General features: G+C 46.3%; 1 protein-coding gene across 1 annotated transcript in view; it reads left to right on the top strand.

The window, feature by feature from the left end:
- Positions 1-27,500, top strand: part of C2cd5 (C2 calcium dependent domain containing 5) — a 70,172-nt gene that overhangs the window by 5,076 nt on the left and 37,596 nt on the right. Inside the window, exons 2-9 of the mRNA XM_042699478.1 lie at positions 772-858; positions 1,289-1,460; positions 2,977-3,072; positions 3,597-3,752; positions 4,859-5,057; positions 9,766-9,914; positions 16,626-16,702; positions 23,348-23,456. Of these exons, the coding sequence (XP_042555412.1) occupies positions 772-858; positions 1,289-1,460; positions 2,977-3,072; positions 3,597-3,752; positions 4,859-5,057; positions 9,766-9,914; positions 16,626-16,702; positions 23,348-23,456 (1,045 nt within the window). The remainder of the gene's footprint in view (positions 1-771; positions 859-1,288; positions 1,461-2,976; positions 3,073-3,596; positions 3,753-4,858; positions 5,058-9,765; positions 9,915-16,625; positions 16,703-23,347; positions 23,457-27,500) is intronic.

The following is a 27,500-nucleotide window of genomic DNA, read 5'->3' as shown; positions in this document are numbered from 1 at the left end:
CCTGGGCATGTGCAGTCCAGCGCTGACTGCTGAGTACTCCTGGGCATGCTCAGTCCAGCGCTGACCGCCGAGTGCTCCTGGGCATGCGCAGTCCAGCGCTGACCGCCGAGCGCTCCTGGGCATGTGCAGTCCAGCGCTGACCGCCAAGTGCTCCTGGGCATGCGCAGTCCAGCGTTGACTGCCGAGTACTCCTGGGCATGCGCAGTCCAGCGCTGACCGCCGAGTACTCCTGGGCATGCTCAGTCCAGCGCTGACTGCTGAGTGCTCCTGGGCATGCGCAGTCCAGCGCTGACCGCCAAGTGCTCCTGGGCATGCGCAGTCCAACACTGACCGCTGAGTGCTCCTGGACATGCTCAGTCCAGCGCTGACCGCTGAGCACTCCTGGGCATGTGCAGTCCAGCGCTGACCGCCGAGTGCTCCTGGGCATGTGCAGTCCAGCACTGACCACTGAGTGCTCCTGGGCATGCGCAGTCCAGTGCTGACTGCTGAGTGCTCCTGGGCATGCGCAGCCCAGCGCTGACTGCTGAGTGCTCCTGGGCATGCGCAGTCCAGCGCTGACGGCCGAGCGCTCCTGGGCACAGTAGTAACATCGTGGAGCAGCATCCTGGGTGTACGGTGTTCTCCCTGTGTTGGAGACGCCCGGTGGAGGGTGTCAGCAGGTGATCGTGTCCTTCCCCGCCGGGGGAGGCCCTCCCCGCCCCTCTCCCCCCCCCAGCCCGCCCTCCTCCCGTGGCTGCACCTCCAGCCCCACCCCCGTCTGCTCATCCTCAGGTGAAGTTCGGCAACACCACCTTTAAGACGGACGTGTACCTCAAGTCGCTGAACCCTCACTGGAACTCGGAGTGGTTTAAGTTCGAGGTAGGTGTGCGGTGTGCAGAGATGAGCCGTTTCTGGGCGCCACCCCTCTCCTGGGGCCAGGGGTGGTCGGGTGGGGACCCCTCCGTAGAGGGTGGAGCAGGAGAGAGAGCTCGGGGACAGCGCCCGCCCCGGACTGACTGGCCAAAAACAAAAGCTGGACATGGAGCTGTGGCCTAGGTGGTAGAGCACCAGCCCCGGGTGAAAAAGCTCAGGGGACAGCCTCCAGTCCCGGCTCTGAGTTCAGGCCCCAGGAGCTGGCAGAAAACCAACAAAACAGAAGCCCAGACTGTCAACCATGGTTTATTGGGTTCGTAATCCACTTTGTACAATGGTAGCTCCTTTGGACAACTACTTAAAGATAGTTCACACCACACATAGAAAAACAAAAGCAACCAAAGCAAGGTCCGCATGGAGGGCTGCGTGCTTGCAGGTGGACGATGAGGATCTGCAGGACGAGCCGCTGCAGATCACCGTGCTGGACCACGACACCTACAGTGCAAACGACGCCATCGGCAAGGTGTACATCGACATCGACCCTCTGCTGGTCAGCGAGGCCGCCACCGTCATCTCGGGCTGGTTCCCCATCTACGACACCATACACGGTGGGCAGGAAAGTCCGTGAGACCCTGACCTCCACTGCACCACCGACTAGCCAGAAGTAGAGACTGAGCTCCAGTGGTAGATCATCAGACTTGAAAAGTTCAGGGACAGACCGTGGCCTGAGCTCAAGCTCCAGTACCAGCACAAAAAAAAAAAGAGGGCTGGTCAGGGGGCTCAGTGGTAGAGTGCTCGCCTAGCAGGCATGAGGCCCTGGGTTCCATTCCTCAATACCACAGACACAGAAAAAGCCAGAAATGGCACTGTGGCTCAAGTGGTAGAGCGCTAGCCTTGAGCAAAAGAATTTGCTCAGGACAGGCTGGGCAGGTGGCTCAGTGGTAGAGCGCTTGCCTTGCATGCATGAGGCCCTGGGTTCGACTCCTTAGCACCACATAAGCAGAAAAAGCCGGAAGTGGCGCTCTGGCTCAAGTGGTAGAGATCTAGCCTTGAGCTGAAGAGCTGAGGGACAGCGCCCAGGCCCAGAGTTCAGGCCTTATGACTGACCAAAAAAAAAAGAAGTTCATGAACTTGTAATAGAGCCATTCATATCAAATGAATTCTTTTGTTTGTTTGGAAAGCACAGAGTTGTCAGCAGCTTATTGTGACTTTACAGGAATAATGCTTTTAAACTGCCAATTTCGGTTGTTACGTGGTAAATATTGATAGATGTGGCCTATGTAAAGAAACGTTGTTGAGGTTCTGAATCTTTTCTATGTGTATGTGTGTGCTGGTCCTAGGGTTCGAACTCAAGGCCTAGGTGCTACCCTTGAGCCTGTTTGCTGTAAGTCTAGTTAGTGCTCAGCCACTTGAGCCAGAGCTCCACTTCTAGCTTCTTTGTGTTAAATGAAGACAAGTCTTACAGATTTCCTGCCCAGGCTGGCTTTGAACCATGATCCTCAGATCTCAGCCTCCTGAGTAGCTAGGATGACAGGTGTGAGCCACTGGCTTCCAGTTTTAATTTCTTCCCTAATATGGAGATGCCGCTCACGGTTAGAGAAGTTAACTTCCTGGGTTGATGTCACGTGTAATGAGTACATTGTCCTCATTCCCATCAGTGAATTGGATGCCTTTCTACTTCGTCTTGGCTTACATTATTGCACACCTGTGGCCATAGTGAAAAATATTCATGTTGTGCTTCAGAAAATGTTAACAGTAAACCATCGTATGAAAATAATTAAGCCCGGTGCTGGTGGCTCATGCCTGTCATCCCAGCTACTCAAGAATCTGAGATCTGAGAATCATAGTTCAAAACCAGCCTGGGCAGGAAAGTCCATGAGACTCTTATCTTCCAATGAATCAGAAGTGGAGCTGTGGCTCAACTGGCAGAGCGCCAGCCTTGAGCAAAAGAAGCTCAGGGACAGCGCCCAGTCCCTGAGTTCAAGCCCCATGACTGACTTAAAAAAAAAAAAAAGTTAGGAAGTGTTGTGCTAAGATTGTTACATTATTGAGATAACTTCTGTTACCATCCTTTCGCTTCCTTATTTAATTGCACATTATTTTCTTTTCCTTTTGAATCTTTAGGTATCCGTGGAGAAATCAATGTCGTCGTCAAAGTAGACCTTTTCAATGATTTAAATCGATTTAGACAGTCCTCGTGCGGGGTGAAATTCTTCTGCAGTAAGTAAATGCGTTGTCTTACTCAAGAAGAAATGTAATCCTTTTGAGATATACAACATCAAATTTCTGTTCCCAAAAACTAATAGAAAAATAGTATTACACTTTGGTTTTGAGGCCAAGGGAAAAAAATAATACTTATTATTTAATTAAAATTTTTTTAGCGTGTGCCAGTCCTGGGGCTTGAACTCAGGTCCTGGGCACTGTCCCGGAGCTCTTTTGCTCAAGGCTAGTACTCTACCACCTTGAGCCACAGCTCCACTTCCCGTTTTCTGGTGGTTTGTCGGAGATGAGAGTCTCATGGACTTTCCTGCTCAGATTGGCTTCGAACTATGATCCTCACATCTCAGCCTCCTGAGTAGCTGGGATGACAGGCGGGAGCCACGGATGCGTGGCCCAGACTGGCTTATTACCATGCTCCTCTAGGTCTTAGTCTCCTGAGTAGCTAAGATATAATCACCAGCACCCAGCTTAAATACACATAATTAAAAAAAAATGGACACATAATAGATGATTTGTTTTAACAGCAACATCCATCCCCAAGTGTTACAGAGCTGTGGTCATTCATGGATTTGTGGAAGAACTTGTGGTCAATGAAGACCCAGAGTATCAGTGGATCGATCGGATCCGCACACCCAGGGCGTCCAATGAGGCCAGACAGAGACTCATTTCCTTAATGTCAGGTATTTATACAAAGCGGCATTGGTGTTGATTGACATCATTCTCCCAGCGTCTTTGACTTGTTTGTGAAGTGCTGCTTGAAATGTTGTCGAAACTGGTTATGAAGTTGTTGTTTTTGTTGTTGTTTTGCTAGTCCTGGGACTTGAACTCAGGGCCTGGGTGCTGTCCCTGAGCTTCTTTTGCTCAAGGCTGGTGCTCTACCTCTTGAGCCACAGCACCACTTCTGGCTTTTTCTGTGAATGTGGTACTGAGGAATCGAACCCAGGGCTCCATGCATGCTAGGCAAGCGCTCTACCACTAACCCACATGCCCAGCCCTGGTTATGAATTTTAAATGACTGATTCCTACCCCTGGCCCATTTTCAGCTGCGTGTTTTGAAACGTAGAAATGTGACTCAGAAGCCAGTAGCGAAATGAAATTTTAAACCGGGCACTGGTGCTCACTCCTGTCATCCCAGTCACTCAGGAGGCTGAGACCTGAGGATCGTGATTCAAAGCCCCACCAGGGCAGGAAGGTCTGTGAGACTCTGATTTCCAATGAAGAATAGAAATTTGGAAGTGGAGCTGTGGCTCAAGTGGTAGAGCACTCACCTGGAGCCCAAAAGCTCAGGGTCAGCAGCCAGGCTGTGAGTTCAAGTCCCAGGACTGGCACAAAAGAATAAAGAAATTGTGTTCAGAGAGTGTCTTAGTGGAAAGAACACAGCGCTGGTGATGAGGAGGTGCCGGCAGGCGCTGGTTCTGGTGTCAGAGCTTAGGTTCGAACCCCTCCCGCTGTAATCCTGCCATCTTCAACCATTACCTTTGCACCGCCCTTGTCCAAATACCATCTCTCCTAGCACTCCGACCCTGGGCGCTGTCCCTGAGCTCTTTTGTGCCCAAGGCTGGTGCTCTACCCCTTGAGCCACAGCTCTGCTTCTGGCTTTTTGCTGCTTCACTGGAGATCCAGAGTCTCACAGACTTCCCTGCGCGGGCTAGGCCTCAGCCCCCGGTCCTCAGATCTCAGCCTCCTGAGCGGCTGGGCTGACAGGCGCCCGCCACCGGCGCCCAGGTTGTCGGGATTTGAGCGCCGCGTTGTGTGAGCAGGCGGGACGTGTGGGCTTGTTTTGTAGGTGAGCTGCAGAGGAAGATTGGCCTGAAAGTCCTGGAGATGCGCGGGAACGCGGTGGTCGGGTACTTGCAGTGTTTTGATCTGGAGGGCGAGTCGGGGCTCGTGGTCCGAGCCATCGGCACGGCGTGCACGCTGGACACCTTAACGAACCCAGCCACCTTCCTCCCGACGTGCCACTCCCCCTCCAAAGAGATGAAGGAGTAAGTATGGCGCCGGGGTCCGCCCCCCGGGCGGGTGCGCGTCCCATGGGTCACAGTTCGGAGCCATGTGCAGCAATCCTTTGTGTACCCTCCCCCCCATGCTTTTTCTGATCAGACATCCGTGGCCAAGCTCATCGTTGGATAGGTAGATCGACCCGTTGGACTGATAGAAAATGGCGTACCATGAAAGCCATGAGACGTTAGGTGTCTAGGGGTGGCTTTGAACCCTGCGTGTGAGAGTTGGACCACTCGAGGCGTAGAGGCCCACCAAGGCCAGGCGGGCCAGGAGAATGAAATGAGATGAGTGGGTGTCAGCCAAGTAGGCCTGGCCTCCCTTCCTCCTCCCCTCCCCAGCCCTCCCCCTCCTCCCTCCCTCTCCTACCTCTTCCCTTCCCTTCCTCTCCTCCCACATCTTCCTCCCTCCCCTCCTACCTGCCCCCTCCCACATCCTCCCCCCTCCCTTCCCCTCTTTTCTCCTCCCTCCCTATGTCTTTTTTTTTTGGTCAGTCTTGGGACTTGAACTCAGGGCCTGGGCGCTGTCCCTGAGCTCTTTCACTCCAGGCTGGTGCTCTACCACTGGAGCCACAGCGCCACTTCCAGTTTTCTGGTGGTTCCTTGGAGATGAGAGTCTCTCGGATTTTCTCGCCCGGGCTGGCTTTGAACTGTTCACCCCTGTCTGTCTCTGTTTCCTTTTTTGGAGATGGGGGTCTGTCTTTGTCGCTCAGCCCGGCCCAGACCTCCTCCTCATCCGGAACTGTGGGCACACCACACTGCCTGGCTCAGCACACGTCTGTCTGAAGGCAGAGAGTCCACCTTCCAGGCTCAGCCCGCCCCACAGCCTGCATACTCGGGTGGATTTTTATTTTATTTGTTAATGTATTATCATTATTATTATCTGCCAGTCTTGGGGCTTGAACTCAGAGCCCTGGCCCTGAGTTTCTTTTCTTTGCTCAAGACACTTGAGCCACAGCGCCACTTCCAGCTTTTCCTCTGCGTGTGTGCTACTAAGGAATCGAACCCAGGGCTTCATGCATGCTAGGCGAGCACTCTACCACCGAGCCACCTGCCCAGGCCCTTGGGTGGATTTTTAGGTTTTTCAGGTTAGAAACCTTCAGTGGTGGAGCTTTGCAAATACTCCAAATGGCAAAAAAAAATCTCAGGAGTCTGAAACACGGGGGCCTCATGTTTTGAAGACAGCACCCCTCAACATGGATTATTTAAGACAGGCTTTATTGTCTGGTTTAATAATGAGGTTGGCCAGGCATAGCAGCTCATTTCTATTATCCCAGCTGTTCAGTAGGCTGAGATCTGAGGATCATGCTTCAATACCAGCTCAGGTAGGAAAGTGTGAGCTCCTGTCATCATTAACCATCAAAAAATGGGAAGTGGGGTTGTGGCTCAAGTGGTAGAACACCAGCCTTGAGAGGAAAAGTTTAGGGACAGTGCCGGCTCTCAAGCGCTAGTACTGGTGCACACACACACACACACACACACACAGAAAATTATTCTCAAAAGAAAGTACAGTATTGCTTATTGTCTAATTTTATTTAGTAGCACATGCGTAAGTGCAGTAATTTCTAAAAAATCTGAGTTTGAGCCAGGTGCAGGTGGCTCACACCCAGCTACTCAGGAGGCTGAGATCTGAGGATCACGGTTCAAAGCCAGCCTGGGAAGGAAAGTCTGTGAGACTCTGATCTCCAATAAACCACCAGAAAACCAGAAGTGGCGCTGTGGCTCAAGTGGTAGAGCACTTGCCTTGAGCTGAAGAGCTGAGGGACAGCGCCCAGGCCCAGAGTTCAAGCCCTGTGACCGACAAAAAAAAAAAAAAAACCAACACAAAAACCTGAGTTCAAGTACATTCTGGGAAACACAAATTTCTAGCTCGTGCAGATGGAGTCAGATTGTCCTATTAATTTTTTTTTTTTTGAGTAATCCAAATTTTGTCTCCTATCCATTGAAATTGAATTAGAACCTTGAGTCTTGCAACCAAGTGTGGTAGTGCACACCTATAATCCCAGTACTGGAGAGGCTGAGGCAGAAAAAGATCTTGAGTTCAAGGCCAGCCTGGGATACCTACTGAGATTCTGTCTCAAAAAGAAACAAGTATAACCAAACAGAAGCCCTGGGTTCCGTTCCCCCCTCCCCCCCCCCCCCCCCACACACACTTGGCACCCTAGGAATTTATCTTCAGGGTGTGGACAGGCTTGGCTTGGGGAGATAAGGCACCTGAAAGATACTGGTACTCAATGCTGCAGTGTCTTAGAACATACTGGAATGAGATAAGGAAATGCCTGTGCAATCAGAGAGCCATTGCTGTGAGCCGGGGCAGGGCTGAGGGGAGGGGCATGCTTCCTCCTCGAGGTTTGCACAGCTCCTTCCTCCAGATGCGAAACAGCTGCCCAGGGAGGTGCCTGCATTGCTTCCTTAGGATTGTCTTTTTTTTTCTGGCCAGTCCTGGGGCTTGAACTCAGGGCCTGGGCGCTGTCCCTGAGCGTCTTTTGCTCAAGGCTAGCGCTCTACCCAGTGAGCCACAGCGCCACTTCCAGCTTTTTCTGTGTCTGTGGTACTGAGGAATCAAACCCAGGGCCTCATGCATGCTAGGCGAGCGCTCTACCACTGAGCCACCTGCCCAGCCCTAAACATAATCCTTCAACACAACTTTTTTTTTTTTTCTAATTATTTTCTTAAATACTCCATCTTGAAATTCTAAACAGAAACAGTTTTTCACTTCCTTCATAGATTATTTAACCATTTATATCAGCAACGCCTATTTCAGTACAAAAGTAATAGGAAAACTTCATGTTTGACTGCTTTTTTTTATCTTTCTAATACTATATAGTAAGTCCTAACCCAATGAAAATAATTTGTATGTTACAGGGTCTTAAAACCTAGATCCTAATGAATTTTTTTTTTTGGGGGGGGTCTGGTCTTGGGGCTTGAACTCTGGGCCTGGGCGCTGTCCTTCAGCTCTTCAGCTCAAGGCTGGCGCTCTACCAGTTGAGCCACAGCACCACTTCTGGCTTTTTCTGCTTAATGTGGTGCTGAGGAATGGAACCCAGGGCCTCAGGCATGCAAGGCAAGCGCTCTACCACTGAGCCACCTTCCCAGCCCCAGCTAATGAATTTTTTGTGTGTGTGTGCTGGTCATGGGGCTGGAACCCAGGGCCTGAGCGGTCTCCCTGAGCTTGCTTTTTGGCTCAAGGCTAGTGTTGTACCACTTGAGTTTCAGTTATTAAAGATACAGTGAAGATACAGAGTTTCACAGATTTTTCTTGCTAGGGGCTGGTTTTGAACTGTGATCCTCAGCTCTCAGCCTCCTGAGGAGCTGGGATGACAGGCGGGAGCTACCAGCACCCGGCTATGTAGCTGTTCTTTGCATTTGAACTTTTTTTCTTTGCATGGTAGGGTTTCCAAAAAGAATATGAATATGTGCACATATATACATATATATATATGTAATAAGTTCTCTCCTTTGCCTGCGAACTCCTTTACAAGTATTTTAAGCTAACCGTGCGATCTGTTGTATGTGCTGTGTTCTCTTTTCTTCCACTGTGACCACAAATCTCTCAGGTCTCCGCTCGCCCACCCCGCAAACAGCCACGGATGCCGCTCGACTCATAACAGCCCAATTCACACTGCCTGCGGCTCCCGACTCACCCAGAACCTCTCTGTGTCTGTCCCCACTCTCATCTACACTGGTACGGCACTGTTCGGAACCTCCCCCCCGCCCCCCTGAGCTGGGGAGAGAGAGGCAGGCACCCCCAAATCCCAGCCTCCTCCAGGCTCCGAATTCTCATTCCAGCTGCAGTGAGCACTGTGGGCTGAGCCATCCTGCAAGCTCACACTTACAGAAAAGGAAGTGTGATCCTCTGGATGTCAAAAATCTGTTCCACAGAGCCTCGCAGAACCTGGGTGCCGCGCCCCCCCCCCTCTTCCCCGACTCCCCCAATTGGAGTCTGCCTGTGAAATTGCCAGTTCCTTCCATATTGGCTGAGAAAGCCTGATTGGGTCCGATTCTAAAATGAAATCGCTCAGAAGGAGTTGGGGCTTTTTTTCTTTCTGGCCTCATGGGTTCCCCCAAAACCCACCCGGGGGTGGCAAGCAGAAGGTTCTCGCGCCTTCTGTGGAATGGAGTTGCTGGTGGACAGGTAAGTGTGGGTTTTGCTTTCCACGCAGAGTTGTTCATGTCAGCTGCGTTTTTAGCTGTGTCACTCCTGCTACTTTGGGATAAGGAAACATACTTTTTTTCTTTGGTTGTTTTCTTTTTAATACTGGTTTCTGTATGTGTTTGTTCTTTGGAGGAAATCTAGGTGTGTGTGTGTGTGTAAGTGTGTGTCTCTAAATCGGAAAACACACGTCGATTTCCACACACCGTGATTTTCCAGTTGGTTTAGATGTGTTGATTTCTTTAATGTGTATATATATATGTATATTATTTTGCGCATTAATATGTCATTTCATGCTTTTTTTTTTTTAATTTTATAAATGGCCTTTTTGTTTTCTTTTCCCTTGGCTTATTAACTGTTTCAATGCAGATAATTTTCCTCCAGAGAATGCTGAGAAAAGTTGTAAGCGGCACTGGTTCTTCTACATGTCCCGCAGGACAGACCGGCCCTGCCTCAGTGGGCCCGCCCCCCCATCATGCTGCCGTCTCTCCAGAGCCCTCCTGGCACATGATTATTCCATGTTTCTCCCCCTTCTTCTGGCAGGGCGCCCTTCAGCGAAGACCCCAGGCCCTGTGCTCCCTCATCAGGACCTTCCACCCCTCTGAAAAATCACACTTACTCCTTTTCTCCTTCTAAATCGTACAGCCGACAGTCTTCTTCAGACACAGACTTAAGTTTGACACCCAAAACGGGTAAGAGATTTCCACTGGCCCTGCCCCCTCCCCTCCCCTCCCTCCCCCCATCCCTCCCTTCCCCTCCTCTCCCTTCCTCCTCTTTTTAATTTTTGTTTTGTTTTGTTTTTAAATTGGAAAATTCTTATTTCGTTTCTGGGACGTCTTCACGCCACTCTTTCCTCTGGTTTTTTTTTGCTTCGGTCCCTCCAGGGTGCATAGGGCGATCATTTTTCAGTGACTTCAACTAAAGTAGGAAGCTTTTTCTTTTTTATCCTTTTTTTTTTTTTTTAAATCATTTCGACCTGATCTTGTTGAGAGATGGGCATTTTTCTTTTCTTTTTTCTTTTTAATAGATCCAATTCATTGTGGAGATCCAGTCCACGCTTTTCTTTTGGGGTGTGGATCTTTCTGTTTTCCCCCCTGCCCAAACGGAGCAGGAATAAAACACTTCAAAGCATTGGCACGTGATTCCTTGTTTCCGTTTCAGAATGTAGTCCTACCATGGTATCTCGGAAGGAATCTTCCAGAATTGCAATGGTTTCCTGGCAGCGTAGTGATCTAGTTATTTGTAGATGGGGCTGGCGGCTAGCTCAGTGGTAGGACTTACCAAGCATTATGCAGGAGGTCCTGCAGGGTAGAGGGGAGCAGGTGGCACCCCTCATTTCTCCATTTGTGGTGTACGACCTTTGCTTTTGCTCATCTTAATTGTCCTAAGTCAGAAAACAGCATTTTTTGTTTGTTTGTTTGTTTTTAGACACCCAACGTTGTTTTGCTTTGTTTTTACTTGGACTATTTCTCAATTTTTTTCACTTTCCATTTTGTTCATTTCTGTTTGTATTTTTACGAATAACCCTTGGGTTTCTGTGAATTATGTTTTCTTCTCAAAAGTAGATAAGACATGAAATGAGATACTTAACTGCCCAAATCAGAGCTAGGTTCTTTAAATAATTCCATTATATTTTAAACAACAACTGCTGACATTGTTATAATCTTAAAGAACAATAAAAATTGTATTCACGGCCAGGCACCTGTGGCTCCCGCCTATCATCCCAGCTACTCAGGAGGCTGAGATCTGAGGATCACAGTTCAAAGCCAGCCCGGGCAGGAAAGTCCATGAGACTCCTATCTCCAATAAACTACCAGAAAACCGGAAGTGGCGCTGTGGCTCAAGTGGTAGAGCACTTGCCTTGAGCTGAAGAGCTGAGGGACAGCACTCAGGCCCAGAGTTCAAGCCCCACAACCAACAACAACAAAAAATAAAATTAAAATTAAAAAAAATACACACACACATACAAATCACAGCCAGGCGATAGTTTCTCACATCTGTAATCCTAGGGACTCAGGAGGCCGAGATCTGAGGATCACAGTTTGAAGCCAGCCTGGGCAGCAGTCTGTGAGACTCCTATTTCCAGTGAACCACCAGAAAACTGGAAGTGGTGCCAGTGGCTTACGGTTGTAATCCCAGCTACTCAGAGGCTGAGATCTGAGGATCACGGTTCAAAGCCAGCCTGGGCAGGAAAGTCCATGAGACTTTTTTTTGGTAGAGGATCTAGCCATGGTTTAGGACATGCAGGTCCCATCTTCTGGAAAGTTCGAGGGACAGACCCACTGGTGAATCCTAGCTCAAGCTCTAGCTGGGTGTAGCCACCAGTGCTTTGGCGTGTGGCATTCTGGTCAGACTTACTGCCATAAACATTGAACCGCTCAAACTGTAGTCTATTAAAAAAAAAAATAGATTCTGGCCTTGATGTTTGTAACCAAACAGAACCAAAACCACTGTGTTTTGTAAATCTTTTTTTTTTTCTTCTTTTTTTTCTTTTCTCTCTTTTTATTATTATTTTTTCTTTTTTATATTTCTTTTTAATTATTTTGCCAGTCTTGGGGCTTGAACTTGGGGCCTGGGCTCTGTCCCTCAGCCTCTCTGGGCTCTTCCACTTGAACCACAGCACCACTTCTGACTTTTTCTATGTGGTACTGAGGACTGGAACCCAGGGCTTCATGCATGCTTGGCAAGCACTCTGCCGCTGAGCCACCTGCCCAGCCCTTATGTTTTTAAATGTAGTCTAGCTGTCAAACCCCAGGGCCTCCTGCGTGCTAGGCCAGCTTTCTACCCCTGAGTGACACCCCCAGTTCTACGAATGTTCGGCACCTCGGGTTCTGTAGGGTTTGGTTTGGTTTGGTTTTTCAGTACCAGCTCTGGGGCTTGAACTCAGGGCCTGGTGCTCTTGGCTTTTTTCACGCGTAGGCTGACACTCAACCACTTAAGCCACATCTCCACTTTTGGCTTTTGGCTAGTTGGAGCTAATTGGAAATACATCTCATATCTCAGCCTCCTGAGTGGGTAGGATTACAGGCGTGAGCCGTCAGCACTGGGCTCTTTCTGCTCCTTGATTCATCTGGAAGGCCAAGCGGAGGGCAGTCTATCAAACAGGATGCAGCTGGCCAGGCTTACCTGCCTTCCGCATTGGCTTTACCATAGCATCTGTGATGTCAGCAGCGAACTCTTCCAGCCTTACCAACTCATTTACAAATGCTTCTTTGTCCCGTAGTTAGTTCCACGCTAATCTTATCAGAAATGTATTAATTTGTAGTCATTTGGTCTTAATCAGCACCCCAAGAAATAGTGGGGTACAAGAAGCCGATGATCACTGGATAGTTATTTGGAAACTGGAAAGCCAGAAAGAGAACAAAGATAGGAAAGATGTGTCCAAGAAAGTTGTATTTTCTGTTAATTATAATAGTTATAATAGTTAATACTATTATACTAATGTTATATAATACTATTTTATTATTATATAGTATTATACTATTATATTGTTATAGCAATACTATAATAATATACGTAATAATACTAACATACCAGAATAGTTAACATTATTGCCTGTTTTTCTGCTCAGTCTCTCATAGTTCTGTAGATTCTAATTGTTTATGTATTTGCTTTTGTGTGTGTGCCAGTACTGGGGCTTGCGCTCAGAGACTGGGCACTGTCCCTTCATTTTTTCACTCCAGTTTGGCATTCTTATCAGCTGACCCATCATCCACTTCCAGCTTTTTCCTGTGGTTCACTGAAGATAAAGAGTCGTATAGACTTCTCTGCCTGGGCTGGCTTTGAACCGAGATCCTCAGAGCTTAGCCTCCTGAGGAGCTAGGATTATAGGCATGAGTCATCTGTGTCTAGCTTAATCTTTTACATTTAATGAGGCTTATTCCTAAATACTCAACTAATAAGCCTGGAATTTCTGAATGCTAGTGTTTGGATACTAATTGAATCCTTGTTTTGAGGCAATTTATAATTTTTTAACCGGGCTGTTAACTATACTTTGTTTTTATCATCCAGAAACTATACTTTGTTTTTATCATCCAGAGAGTATTAGAACTCTGAGCTCAGATCTGTGCATATGCATAAGTACTGTAATCAGAATATAGATGAGACATTGCAGAAGAAAGATTCTCAACATCAAAATCAGACAAATAAGTTAGTCTTTATTTTAAATTAAAAATGGCCACTGTCTACCTTATATGGTACTGAGTACTTGATTAAAAAATAATATACATTCAAGCCAGGTGTTGACCTCCAATTATCCAGCAAAAAGCCGGAAGTGGAGGCTGTTTCTGACGTGGTAGAGAGCTAGCCTTGAACTCAGAAGGCCTGAGTTCAAGCTCCAGGACTGGCTCACACACAAAAATGTACATTCAATTTTAAAACACCACAGTATGTTACCTCTTAGCTAGAAACAATTTTCTTCCCTTTTTTTTTCTTTTTTATTATTACTTAGGTGATGTTCAGAGGAATCCCAGGTACATAAGTTAGGTAGTGAGTACATTTCTTTTTTAGACAAGGATCTAGCATCAATTTAAAGATTTTCTTTGAATTTGTATTTTATCTTATTTTTTTGGTGCAACACATTTTTAGGTATACTTAAACGATGTGGTACATTTCCACCTTCCAAGTTAAACAGAACGAGGGAAGTAGTTTACATTTCTAAGAACTGTGTTTTAAGGATGATTACAACTGCCAGGCACTGGTAGCTCCCGCCTGTCATCCCACCCAGCTACTCGGGAGGCTGAGATCTGAGGATCACGGTTCAAAGCCGGCCTGGGCAGGAAAGTCCATGAAATTCTTTTTTTTTTTTTTTTTTTTTTTGTGGTCGTGGGGCTTGAACTCTGGGCCTGAGCCCTGTCTCTGAGCTCTTCAGCTCAAGGCGAGCGCTCTACCGTGTGAGCCACAGCTCCACTCCTGGTTTTCTAGTGGTTTATTGGAGAGAGTCACAATGAATGGCTTGTGGCTCAAGTGGCAGAGCATTAGCCAGTCTTGAGCAGAAAAAACAGTTTAGGGACAGTGTTCATGCCTTGAATCCAAACCCCATCACTGAAAAAAAAAGAAAGTTTAAATTGCATCAAGGGCTGGGCAGGTGGCTCAGTGGTAGAATGCTTGCCTAGCATGCATGAAGCCATGGGTTCGATTCCTCAGCACCACGTACACAGAAAAAGCCAGAAGTGGCGCTGTGGCTCAAGTGGTAGAGCGCCAGCCTCGAGCAAAAGCAGCTCAGGGACAGCGCCCAGGCCCTGAGTTCAAGTCCCAAGAAGACTGGCACAAAAAAAAAAGGCATCAAGTTGAACACATGTAAAGGAAGAGAACATTTGAGTTTGTTTTTTATTAAGCTTAGACGTGTGCTTATTTGCCTTGTGCTGGGTGGAATTGCTGATGGTTCTCCCCTGCTTCATGCACCTGTCTGTACATTGAAGTTCATTGGCTCCAGTCCTGCCCGCCCCCATTGCCTGTCTGCCTTCGTGTGCGTTTTTCTGATCACCTTCTGAACCTGCATCTCTGCTACTTTTTTTTTTTTTGTCTTTTGTTTTTTCCCCACAGCACCTTCCCCTCCAGGAGCTGGGGTCTCCCAGAGCCCCAGCCCCCCTCTCCTCTCTTGTGAACCTTTCCATCTCACACAGCCCTGTCTTCTCTCGGGACCTAGCCTTAGCCCTCATCCTTCCCCCGGGTGCCCAGTCCTGAGGAAAAGCGTTTCTTTCAGTGACGAGCTGTTCCTGTCTACTTCTGGTAGGATCCCATGCTGTCATCCACTTTGCAAAACACAAAAACAAAACAAAGCGACTCTTCCTGACTTCCTACTCTAGACAAAAGGATGGAGCTCTGCTCACGGTCCCACTGCTGAACACCACTGTACCTGTAGCATGATCCCAGAGACAGCCTTGAGAATGGCCCAGTGGAGGATCCCACATGTCCCCAACGCGTATTTGTCCCGACTTATTTTCTGTCGGAGGGCATGGCCTGAAGGGTCACCGTCAGGACGATTAGATGCTTTCTCTCCTCTCCCTCCACACCAGCTCCATTTCGCATTGGACCTGTCCCATCTTCTCACGAAACCACGCCGACCCATGAGTAAATTACTGTGTTTGAATCAGTTTAAGTCTCATTTTTGGTGATATTCTTTGATTATCTTTTTTTTTTCCCCCTGCCCCTGCCTACTGCATTAGTCAAATTATTTTGCCATTTAAAAACTTTTTTTTTTTGATATTTTACTTATCACTACCAATTTGCCTTTTACGTTATGGCTTTTTAATAGGCTTCACACTGAAGAAACTTCGTTTTCTTTCTATTTAGCATTGTATAGTCCGAAACAATCACGTTTGGGGGTACTGTTGAAAACCAAAAAAAAAAAAAAAGAATTTCTTGTTGTTACAGAACTGAAGTGGGACTGTACACATGCTAACTTTTGTTTCCTTATCCAAAACCAGCTAAAAATGTAAAATAATTAGATGAGTTCTTTTTTTTAAACTCGCTGGAGTGAATTTGTCCGTTTGCATTTTCAGCTTTGGAAGGGTGGAGTGTTAGTTTTGATGTGTAGAACACTTCCCACCTTCCCTTGCTTATAAATTATACTATGTAATACATAGATTATAATATAGATTATGATGATAGCTTATAGAGCATAATATAGATTATATTTATAGATTATAGACTGTAATCTTACCATAGTTGTTCTGGTGGTATTTCCAAATCAGTAAAGCAAGACAGGAAAACGTTACTATTAAGCCTTAAAAAATACATCCAAGAGCTTGAGAAATATATTCTTTTTCGTCCATAACTATCTACATTCATGATGTGTCTATTGTCTGTCCATTTTTTTAGTTTAGTTTTCCTTTATTTCAAAAAAACTTTGTTGACATTTGTGAATGAATGCTAGCAAGTATGAAATTAATACTACTTTATTATCTTTAGAACTGGAACTAGGAGAATATAATTTGCTATACCTTGAATTTTATCTCAGTTTCTTGTTCTCTACAGTTTTGGGATATGTTCAGTATAGTTAAGTGCTCTTTTCACTTTTTTTTTTTTTTTTTAACTTTGATCAAATACTGCTCATTTCTTTTTTGTGTCCTTTGTTAGATTAACAATAGACACTATTTGGATGAACTTTTTGGTTCGACTTGATGTTATAAGAATGGACTGCTATCCAGAGCTTTGTTCCCGTAGCATGATTTTTTTCTTATAATCCTTTGAGCAAAATTGATTCTGACACCTTGCTTTTGAAAAAAGAATACCAACACAAGAACTCTCGTGTACTCTATCAGAATTAACTATGTGCTTAGGTTGCTTCTCCAATGCTGTGAAATGTGTGGATGCTTTTTAATCACGTGTTTGTGAAGAAGGCCGAGTCGGGCTCGCGTTCCTCCAGTGTTTTGGTTATCTGTGTGCTGATTGTCCTGTAGGAATGGGCAGTGCTGGGAAGGACGGGCCTTTCAAAGCGCTTCTGAGACAGCAGACCCAGTCAGCGCTGGAGCAGAGGGTAAGCCTGCGTTTCCATTCTCCACCTGCTCCTTGAGATGACGTCTCCTCGTTACCACGTGGTGCTTTTCATATCCAAAATGCATTGCAAGCGATCAAAATATTTCCTTCCTCTGTGTGTGTGTGTGTGTGTGTGTGTGTGTGTGTGTGTGCGCGCGTGTGCGTGCGTGTGTGTGCCGGTCCTGGGACTTGAACTCAGGGCCTGGGCACTGTCCCTCAGCTTTTGTCCTCAAAGCTAGCACTCTACCACTTGGAGCCACAGCACCATTTCCTGCTTTTTGGTGGTTCCTGGGAGATAGATAAAGAGTCTCATTGGCTTTTCTGCCCAGGCTGGCTTTGAACTGCAGTCCTCAGATCTCAGCCTCCTGAGTAGCTAGGATGGCAGATGGAAGCCACTGACGTCTGGCCCCCAAGTATTTCCGTTCTAAATGTTAACTTTTGCTTTAGATAAATCCTGTAACCGTTTCTTGTCTTCTGATCGTTTATTGGAAATTCCCACTAAAAGCTGAAATAATTTTTTTTTTTTTGTGTCAGTTCTGGGGCTTGGAACTTCTTTTGCTTAAGGTGAGCACTCTACCACATGAGCCACAACGTTCCTTCTGGCTGTTTTCAGTAGTTTATTGGAAATAACAGTCTCACTGAGTTTCCTCCCTGGGCTGGCTTCGAACCACAATCCTCACATCTCGGCCTCCTGAGTAGCTGGGATGACAGGTGGGAGCCACTGGTGCTGGAAGTTCTGGCTTTTTTTTGATGCCTAATTGGAGATGAGAGTCTCATGGATTTTCCTTCCTGGACCAGCTTTGGATCTCAGTAACAGCCTCCTGAGTCGCTGGGACTAAAGGCATGAGCCACCAGTGCCCAACTGAAAACATTTTCATGGTTCATATATTTGCAGAAAACACTTGGAGTAGCATTTTGATTGCATGACCAAGAATTAATCATTCAGTATGTTAATGCGGTCATTAAGTGCGATACTTCTGTCATTTCTCTGCGATGTATCACAAATACTCACCTTTTATAACTGTACCCATTCCTATGAATTAGGACAGTGCATCGATGTTGGATGCTTGGCTAGTTCGGATAATGTATGGCGTGTGAATGATCTGACAGGCAAGAGGACAATCTATCTCTTGGGAGTGAGTGCTTGGCCCATTAGGCTAGTGTACCGGTGTGGAATGTTCTGGGTGATGCTCAGGGCAGCTGTGGGGGGCGCGTCTGATCGTTTCGGGTGATGTTTCTCTCTCTCTTTCTTTTGGCGTCGGGGCTCAGGGCAGATCACGTCCTAGGTTCTGCGGAGGGCGGGTATGTGTCCCCACGCCTTGGAGAACCTGTCTCTTGTAGCAGAAGCTTTGCTACCTGCAATCCTGGCCATTTAAGTTTCATTTCGGCTTTGTGACAGATGTCGCCAGCTTGCTTCTTTTCATTTTGGAAAACAAAATAGTAAACAGCCACCAAACAGCAATATGACAGCCCCCCCGCCCCCCCCCCCACGCCCCCCATGAAACCCCGGCTCTCTGTTGTGCTGGTGGAGCGCATGGTGTTTTCTGTCTTGGCATTTCCTTTCAGACACGACACTGCCTTCGCGTTCCATCCTCCTGTCTGGCTCCCAAAGCTGTCCGCATTTGTTTAAAGTTTTAATGCAGTTTTCTGTGTTGTGTCTTAGACCATCAGATCGAAAAACATAGTAATGAACGCCTATGTATGTTGATGATAGAAAAGATAGAAGGGGAAGGTATTTTTTACCCCCAGAATTTGGCTCTTGAGAACAGTTCCTTTTTATTCTGTTCTAGCAAATAGTATATTTGTGTGTGTGTGTGTGTCCTTCCATCCGAGTGTGTACATGTGTGTCCTGGGACTTGAACTCAGGACCTGGGCGGCTGTCCTTTGAGCTTTTTTTCCTCAAGGCTAGCATTCTACCACTTTGAGCCACAGCTCCACTTCCGGTTTTCTCTGGTGGTTCATCGGAGATGAGAGTCTCATGGATTTTCCTGCCCAGGCTTGCTTTGAACCATGATCCTCAGATCTCAGCCTTCTGAGTAGCTGGGATGACAGGCGGGAGCCACCAGCACTCAGCTCTCCTGGTTTTTTTTTGTTGTTGTTTTGTTTTGTTTTTAATGTCCTTTTCCAGGGTCCCTAATTATTGTTCTGGAATTTTCCTCCCCAGAACAGCCAGAGTTGATTTGAAATCAGATATACAAGACTTCCGATATGTCTGTGACCTTACAGTCTGTACAAAGAACCTTTAAAACCATTTTACTATAAGGGAAAGATAATCAATGGAAATTATTTTGGATTCAGTGTAGATAAAATTTGCAACCCCTTTTTTTTAATGCCGGTGCTGGGGCTTGAACTCAGGGCCTGGGTGCTGTCCATTGGCTTTTTTTGCACAATCACTGATGCCACAGCTTACCCTCTGGCTCTTTTTGGCCAGTTCATTGGAGACGACAGTGTCTTAAATTTGTCTGCCAGGCCTGGCTTTGAACCGTGATCCTCAGATCTCAGCCTCCTGAGTCGCTGGGATGACAGGCGGGAGCCACCATGCCCGGCATTGGCTGTGTATTTTCTGATCACTGTCTCTTGTCTATGCATTTAAGACATAGCCATACAGAGATGAAATACAAATTACCTGTCTTTATTCTGCTGGACCATCTGACATTCCGGATATTTTGAGGTGATTTGAGAGTTAGGCCCCACTTAGGAAAAGTCTTCACATATTTGATGGCATGAGCATTTCTCCTCTAAAATAGACATTGAAACAGTCCGGATGGAGATAATGCATTTGTCTAGATGTTTCGCTAGTGATATATTCTCCTCCAATCTTTCCCTCTTCTCTCCCTGCCTCTCAGCGGGGCCAAACCTAAACAGATCCACAGATTGGTGGTTTGCTTTCTTGTCCTTTCTTTCTTCTCTCTCTCTCTCTCTCCCTCCCTCCTCTTCCTCTTCTTCCTCCTCCTCCCCTCCCTTCCTCCTCCTCCTCCTCCTTTTTCTCCAGCTTGAACTCAGGGCCTGGGCGCTGTCCCTGAGCTGCTTTTGCTCAAGGCCAGCGCTCTACCACTTGAGCCACAGCGCCACGTGCAGCTTTTTCTGTGTGTGTGGTGCTGAGGAATGGAACCCAGGGCTTCATGCATGCCAGGCGAGCGCTCTACCACGGAGCCACCTGCCCAGCCCCCTTATTCTTCTTTCAATTTTTTAAAAATTGTTTGTAAAGGTGATGTACAGCGGGGCGGCAGTTACGTAAGTCAGAGAATGAGTGCATTTCTTCTTGGATCCCTCGCTCTCTCCCTCCCAGCTTTTCTTGCTTCTTTTTCTGCTGGTACCAGTGCTTGAACTCTCATCCTCACGCTCTGACTTGGCTTCGTCACTCGAGGCTGGTGCCTTTCCACTTGAGCCATGTCTCCCCTGGTGACTTTTTGCTGGTTAGTTGGAGATTTAGAGAATCACCATCTTTCCTGCTCAGGCTGCCTTTGAACCCCAGTCCTCAGATCTCAGCCTCCAGAGTAGCTAGGATGACAGGCGTGAGCCACGTGCTCCTGGCTTTATTCTTACACTACATAGATTACTTTTTCCCCCATGTTACTCTAGAGATCACTTATAAATTGTAACTGAGTTGATCTTGAATATGCAGATACGTGGGCACACGAGTGAACACATTCCTGGGTACTGTTGGCCACGTGTTGAGTCTTCCCAAGTGCTGTGCTCAGTGAAATTTCCCATGCTCAAAGAAGCCGGCCAGAGCCCCAGCTGCTTGTATTTTGGTGCCTGTTTCTCGAACTCCTCTGGCTCCCAGCTTTTTTTATGTTGCCTTTAATCTATTCTCATCCATGTTTTCCTGACCCTGGTGGCTCACTGAGGTTCATGGTTCATAGACTTTCCTGCTTGGGCTGGCTTTGAACCATGGTCCTCAGACCTCAGCCTTCTGAGTAGCTAGGATGACAGGCGTGAGCCACCAGCACCCTGCTTCTATATTACTCTTGTAGTCAGAGATCAGATAGCACAATTTCCACGTTTGGATCGTTCGTAGGCCTGCCTCATTCTTCCTATGTGCTATTTTAGCGAATTTTCTCTCTCTGTGTGTGTGTGTGTGTGTGTGTGTGTGTGTATGTGTTGGTACTAGGGCTTAAACTCAGGGTCTGTCACTTTTTTTTTCCCCTACTCCTGGGGCTTGAACTCAGGTCCTGGGCACTGTGCTTGAGCTTCTTTGGCTCAAGGCTAGCACTCTACCACTTGAGCCACAGCGCTACTTCTGGCTTTTTCTGTGTCTGTGGTATTGAGGAATCGAACCCAGGGCTTCATGCATGCTAGGCGAGCGCTCTACCACTGAGCCATCTTTCTAGCCCTTTTGTTGTTTAACATAACAGATTTAAGTTTTTTTAAATTTTTATTGTCTTTTAAGTAGTTGTTCAGGGGAGGTGCCATAGAACAGTTTATGGATACGGTGCATCTTCACCCGTGACACCTCCTTCACCCCTTCCACATTCTCACCTTCCGGGGTCTCACTCTTGCTTGGCTTTTTTTTTGTCTATCATGGGTCTTGAACTCAGGGTCTGGGCGCTGTCCCTCAGCTCTTCAGCTCAAGGCTAGCGCTCTACCACTTGAGCCACAGCGCCACTTCCGGCTTTGTCTGCTTATGTGGTGCTGAGGAATCGAACCCAGGGCCTCAGGCATGCAAGGCGAGCGCTCTACCACTGAGCCACCTGCCCAGCCCCTCTTGCTTGGCTTTTTGCTCATACCTGCTGCCACATCTCCACTTGTGTTTTGTTTTGTTTTGTTTTGTTTCTGGTGGCAGTCTTGATGCTTGAACTCAGGGCCTGGGCACTGTCCTGAGCTTCTTTTACTCCAGACTTGTACTTCACCACTTGAGCCACAGCTCCACTTTTGGCCTTTTTTGGTGGTTCATTGGAGAGTCTCATTGACTTTTCTGCCCAAGCTGGCTTTGAATCATGATCCTCAGATCTCAGCCTCCCGTGCAGCCAGCATTACAGGTGTGAGCCCTTGCTGCCTGCCACTTCAGTTTCGCTGGTTAATGGGAGATAACAGTCCTTCAGATTTGTTTGTGTGAGCTGGCTTCAGTCTGTGATCATCCAATCTCAGCCTCCTGAATAGCTAGGATTAAAAGTGTAAGCCATCAGCGCTAGCAAATTTCCTTCCCTCCCTCCTCCCTTTCCTTTCTCTCTCTCTCCCTCCCTCCCTTCCTTCCTTCATCTTTGTCTCTCTTTCTTTCTTTCCCTCTCTCTCCTTCCCTCCTCTCTCTTTCTTTTCCTTCCTTCCTTTCCTTCCCTTCCTTCCCTTCCCTTCCTTCCCTTCCCTTCTTTCCCTTCCTTCCCTTCCTTCCTTTCTCTTATTTCTCTTTGAGTTCTTCTCCTTAACTCTTTTTTTGTTGTTGGTGGTGGTTGTGGGGCCTGAACTCTGGGTCTGGGCGCTGTCCCTCAGCTCTTTTGCTCAAGGTAAGCGCTCTACCATTTGAGCCACAGCACCACTTGCGGCTCTTTCTGCTTATGTGGAGCTGAGGAATCGAACCCAGGGCCTCATGCATGCAAGGCAAGCGCTCTACCACTGCCCAGCCACCTGCCCAGCTCCGGCCTCCTTAATTTTTAAGTTGGCAGATTTTATGTTCTTAAGAGAGGAGGGAAGAGAAAAGTTTGGAGAAACTTGGGGAATTGTATTGTCTTGCTAACATACATCTCCCGTTCCTTGGAATTTCCCTGCTGGTCTAGTGGTGACAGAGAAAGGGGGTGACAGGAAGAGGTCATTTCTCCCCAGCAGTTCTCTGGGCCCCCCTTCCCCCATCTTGCTTGCCTTCCTCCTACCACACTGCTTCTCTCTCCCACCCTTCCCACCATCACGCTTTCTTGTCGATCCCTTGTCTCAGGGCACAGGGGTCTTTACACAGCCAGCATTGGGGGGTCTGTCCGGGGTTCCACCCCCCGAAATACTCATGGCTAGGAGGGTTGGCCAGTCACTTCCTCTCATTGAGAGATGACGCCGGAGAAGGAGATGGCGAACAAAGAAGAGTAGATTGCCAGTATCTCAGAATGAGCCTCCAACATTTTCCCTCCATGAGAAGACATAAAAATGCTGGGCGCTGGTGACTCACACCTGTCATTCTAGCTGCTCAGGAGGCTGAGATCTGAGGATCGCGGTTCAAAGCCAGCCCAGGCAGGAAAGTCCTTGAGACTCTTATCTCCAAGTAACCACCAGAAAACCAGAAGTGGCGCTGTGGCTCAAGGGGTAGAGCCCTTGCCTTGAACTGAAGAGCTGAGGGTCAGCGCCCAGGCCAATAGTTCAAGTCCCACAACCGACCAAAAAAAAAAAGTGGCACTGTGGCTCAAGTGGTAGAGTGCTAATCTTGAGCACAAAGAGGATCAGGGACAGCACCCAGGCCCTGAGTTCAAGCCCCAGGACTGGCACAAATAAATAAAAGAGAAGTATACCCAGATTTTGTCGCGTTGACCGTATAGTGACATGTCTTGGGAACTCGGCACCAGGTCTGCGTGATCACCATGAGTAGCCTTTTCAAGCAAAGACCCAGCATGCATTTCCTTACATCAAGCTTTTCTACGGCACGTTTATTATTTGATTGATTGATTGATTGATTGAATATATCCCACACACGGTCAGCGGTGTTTCTCCCTTTTCTCTCCCCCAGGAGTTTCCGTTTTTTACCTTAACGGCCTTCCCTCCCGGGTTCCTGTTACACGTGGGTGGTGTGGTCAGCGCTCGGTCTGTGAAGCTGTTGGATCGCATACACAATCCTGGTACGTCCGTCATGAAACGTTGAATTCAGTCCTAACCATCCCTGCTGAGTGTCATGTATCTAGCCATGGTTTGAAGCCAAACCTACCTGACAAGAGCTTAAAAAGAAAAAGGAAACAAGGCAGGAGAAGAAAGCATCCCCTGGCATGTGTCACTTTAACCGATTTCCCATAATCTTATTTAGAAATGGTCCGACCCTGTATTTCAGTGATCTTTCCTGTGTGAAAACAGCATGATCTTGACTTCTGTTTTGGCTCAGGCATCACTATATCACTTTGAGGGTATCTGCAAGTAATTTGTGAATCAGCAGTTTTATATTTTTTTAGTGTTTTTTTTTTTGGATTCACGACATTTCTTTTTTTAATTACAATCTGACCATGATGGCCGTTCATTTAAAGTGTTCATCCTTTTCATTGACGAGAGCTCCTGATAGATCACTTAGTTTCCTGGGATTCTTTTACATTGTAATTGGAAGTATGGTATAAGATGTGTTAGGAAATTTGATGAAAACCAACTGATTCCTTGATTTCTGGTCTGTAAGTACGCTGAATAAACCAACAAGAAAGATTAAGCAGCTTAAAGCTTTTTTTTCTCTATTTTTTCTTCTTTCTTTCTTTTTTTTTTTTTTTGTCAGTCCTGGGACTTGAACTCAGTGCCTGGGCTCTGTCCCCGAGCTTCTATTGCTCAAGGCTAGCGCTCTACCATTTGAGCCACAGTGCCACTTCCGGCTCTTTCTGCATGTGTGGTACTGAGGAATCGAACCCAGGGTTTCATGTATGCTAGGTGAGCACTTTACCACTGAGCCACCTGCCCAGCCCTAGCAGCTTCTCTGTTTAAAGCCTGGGGCCGTAATTATAACAGAAGACAAATGTCAGAGTCTCCCTAATCTAGACCCTTGGCCTGAAGATCCTCCAGTGATTTTTCTCCATCTAAAACAGGATAAATGGTGGGCGTTTTCACTACGTAGAGTTTGTTCTCGAATGTTCCATTGACTAGATGTCAATCTTCCTCAGCCATTTCTTAGGATGTTAAAGTATTCTTTTTTTCTTTTTTCTTTTTTCGGTCCTGGGACTTGAACTCAAGGCCTTGGGCACTCTCTCTGAGCTCTTCAGCTCAAGGCTGGTACTCTACCACTTGAGCCACAGCTCTACTTCCAGCTTTTTTCTGGTTCATTGGTGATAAGAGTTCTCATGGACTTTCCTGCTGGGCTGGCTTTGAACCAGGATCCTCAGCTCTCAGCCTCCTGAGTAGCTGGGATGACAGGTGGGAGCCACCGGTCCCCAGCTCACACTATTCTCTTGTTTGAAATCTATATATTCATATATATATATATATATATATATATATATATATTTAATTTAGTTTTCTAATCACCATTGGGAACAGAAGAATAGAATGCGCTGAAATGATTTGTGTAAAATACTTGACCAAGAGTGATTTTTGAAGACAAGAGCATTGCCATTCTTGGAGGTCTTTTACAGACCCCCTCTGGGCTATGTATTGTGATTTTATTTGAGTTCATAGCAGAGGAGGAGTGTGGATTTCTCCCACTCTGAAGGGGAAATCACAGAAAAGCAGTGCTAGCCAGGGTTCTTTAACTCTAGACTCCCCAGTTTACCTTTGCAGTACCATTTTTTTCTTTTCTTCTTGGGTTTCATTTTTTCCCTCCTGTTTCTTAATTTCTGGTCAACTTAAGATTGTTTTTTTTTTTTTTTGGCTGTAGAGCTTGAAGTTAGTGCCAGGCATGCTATTCCTGAACTTAATTTCACTCCAGGCTGGCGCTCTACCACTTTGAGCCACAGCGCCACTTCTGGTTTTCTGGTGGTTCATTGGAGATCAGAGTTTCAGGGACTTTCCTGCCTGGGCTGGGTTTGGACTGTGATCCTCAGATCTCAGCCTCCTGAGCAGCTGGGAAGACAGGCGGGAGCCACCAGGTTCTGTTTTTTTTATTTTTTGGTTATTATTATTTTATTTTATTTTTGTCAGTTGTGGGTCTTGAACTCAGGGCCTGGGCGCTCTCCCTGAGCTCTTTAGCTCAAAGCAAGCGCTCTACCACTTGAGCCACAGCTCTGCTTCCGGTTTTCTGGTGGTTCATTGGAGATAAGAGTCTCATGGACTTTGCTGCCCTGGATGGCTTTGAACCGTGATCCTCAGATCTCAGCCTCTTGAGTAGCTGGGATGACAGGTGTGAGCCACCAGCGCTTCTGGTTTAAGATCTTTTTTTTTTTTTTTCCATGATAGTACTTGTATAGTCTAGAGTATTAGAAGAAGTCTGGGGCTGAGGCCAGTTTAATCTGTTAAGCTCTTGAAGTCTGGCACGTTCTTTGGGAGTGTAGAAATACTAAGTTCAGCAGGCTGAGGTGAATCCTCTGGGCTCCTGTGGCCAGGTGGTCCATCCCCTGCCTGCCACATGGCTTTCGGAATGTGGTCAGTGATTGGTGATTTCTTCTATTACTGAAAATGTGCTGATTTGATTTTGTCTTTTCCACGTGCTCTGAGTAAAGTGCTCATCAGAGCGCAAATGCAAATGCATTGCAGTAAAGGGCTTGCTTTTCAATGTCGTTTCTTTTTTCTTTTTTTAAATAGAAGCCCATTCTTGGGGAGCCTTGCCTATTTATTTGTAGCCATGTAAGAAATGGGACATTCCAGGCTTAGAGAAGAAAACAGAAGGTGTAGAATGTGTTTGGTGTGTGATAATCTCTAGCTCACCAATTTTCTCTCTGCCCTTTCAGAATAGTTTTTCAGGTGGCAGATAGGAATTCTGTTATCCAAGGACTAGTCCTAGCAGGGTATTTTGAGTGGTGGATGAGTTATATTTTTATTTTGTTGTCAGTGAAATACATTTTGAAGGAGCTATTCTAAGGATTCCCGTTTCTGATTTTATGGAAATGATCACATTCTTTGGATTACATTATATAAATGTCCTCCAGCAAAAGGGAACATTTAATTAATACGTCTATCTCGAAAAGCCCTGGAAATTTTTTTTTAAATGAACGGTTGTAATTTATTGAGTAACGTTGAATGCTAACACAGAATGAAAGTCTGGATCCTTAATGGTATAACGTGGTAATTGCTTAACACATAAATGGAAAACCAGCTTTTAAGACCTAGATTACCGCCTGCTATAACTTCTACGAGTATTATTTCAGTTACTCCATTGTTAGAACATCAAACAGAAATGTGAAGCAGGGAAAGAAAGGGGGGGTGGGTTTTAAAAATCAAGGTAATTAAGTAAGTAGAGAGTAATGCTAGAATACAGTAGCATGCTTCTCCTCTTCCGATTTCTATTTCTATTAACTTTCCTGTCTGTGTCTTTCCAGTTCCTGTCCAGTGGTGTTGACAATTGTGCTCTTGTTTGTAGTTTTCTTTTTGTTTGTTTGTTTTATTTTCTACTATTCTGCACCTAAAACTGATCTACTAATTTGCTGTTTTGAACTCAGCCTTTGTCGGAATTATGGGTAACACCAGATCTTACAAACTGCTAGACTGGAATAGTTTCAATTCAGGTATTTTAATGGTCATTCAGTACTACATACGCTGATTAAAAAAAAAAAATTATGGCAGCTCAGTGAAGTCTTTAGAAATGTTCTAGAATAAACAGGTGGGAGTCAATTCAGTTACACAGGTCCATTCCGTAACCCCTGTGTCCACATAAGAAATTGCACCCCAAAGGAACCAAAGCCATAGCAATACCACAAATGATCGTAACTCCCTGGTTTGATCACATCACAGAATGAGAGTTAAATTGTATTTACACATTGTGGGTAGTTTTTTTTTTCCATATCAGATAAATCTTTTTTTTTTTATTAACTTTGTTAAAACATTATAACCATTAATAGACTAGTTCAATCAATCTTAAAGTATCCTTAAACTTCATATTTAGATTTGGATAGAATGTATTTAGTATTCTGTAAAATACTGTAAAAATGTTGACCATTAGCATATTTATGTATCATGTTAGAGCCATTTCAAAATGTGCAACACTTTCAAACTTCCTCCCCTCTCCTTCCAATGAGTTTTCTTTTAAGGCAACTTAAATATTTATT

The sequence above is a fragment of the Dipodomys spectabilis genome, unplaced genomic scaffold, assembly GCF_019054845.1.
Source record: "Dipodomys spectabilis isolate Male_0828 unplaced genomic scaffold, ASM1905484v1 ptg000252l, whole genome shotgun sequence".
NCBI classification, from domain to species: Eukaryota; Metazoa; Chordata; class Mammalia; order Rodentia; family Heteromyidae; genus Dipodomys; species Dipodomys spectabilis.
Note: the sequence above shows the minus strand (reverse complement) of the source record. Positions and strands in the feature narration are given on the sequence as shown.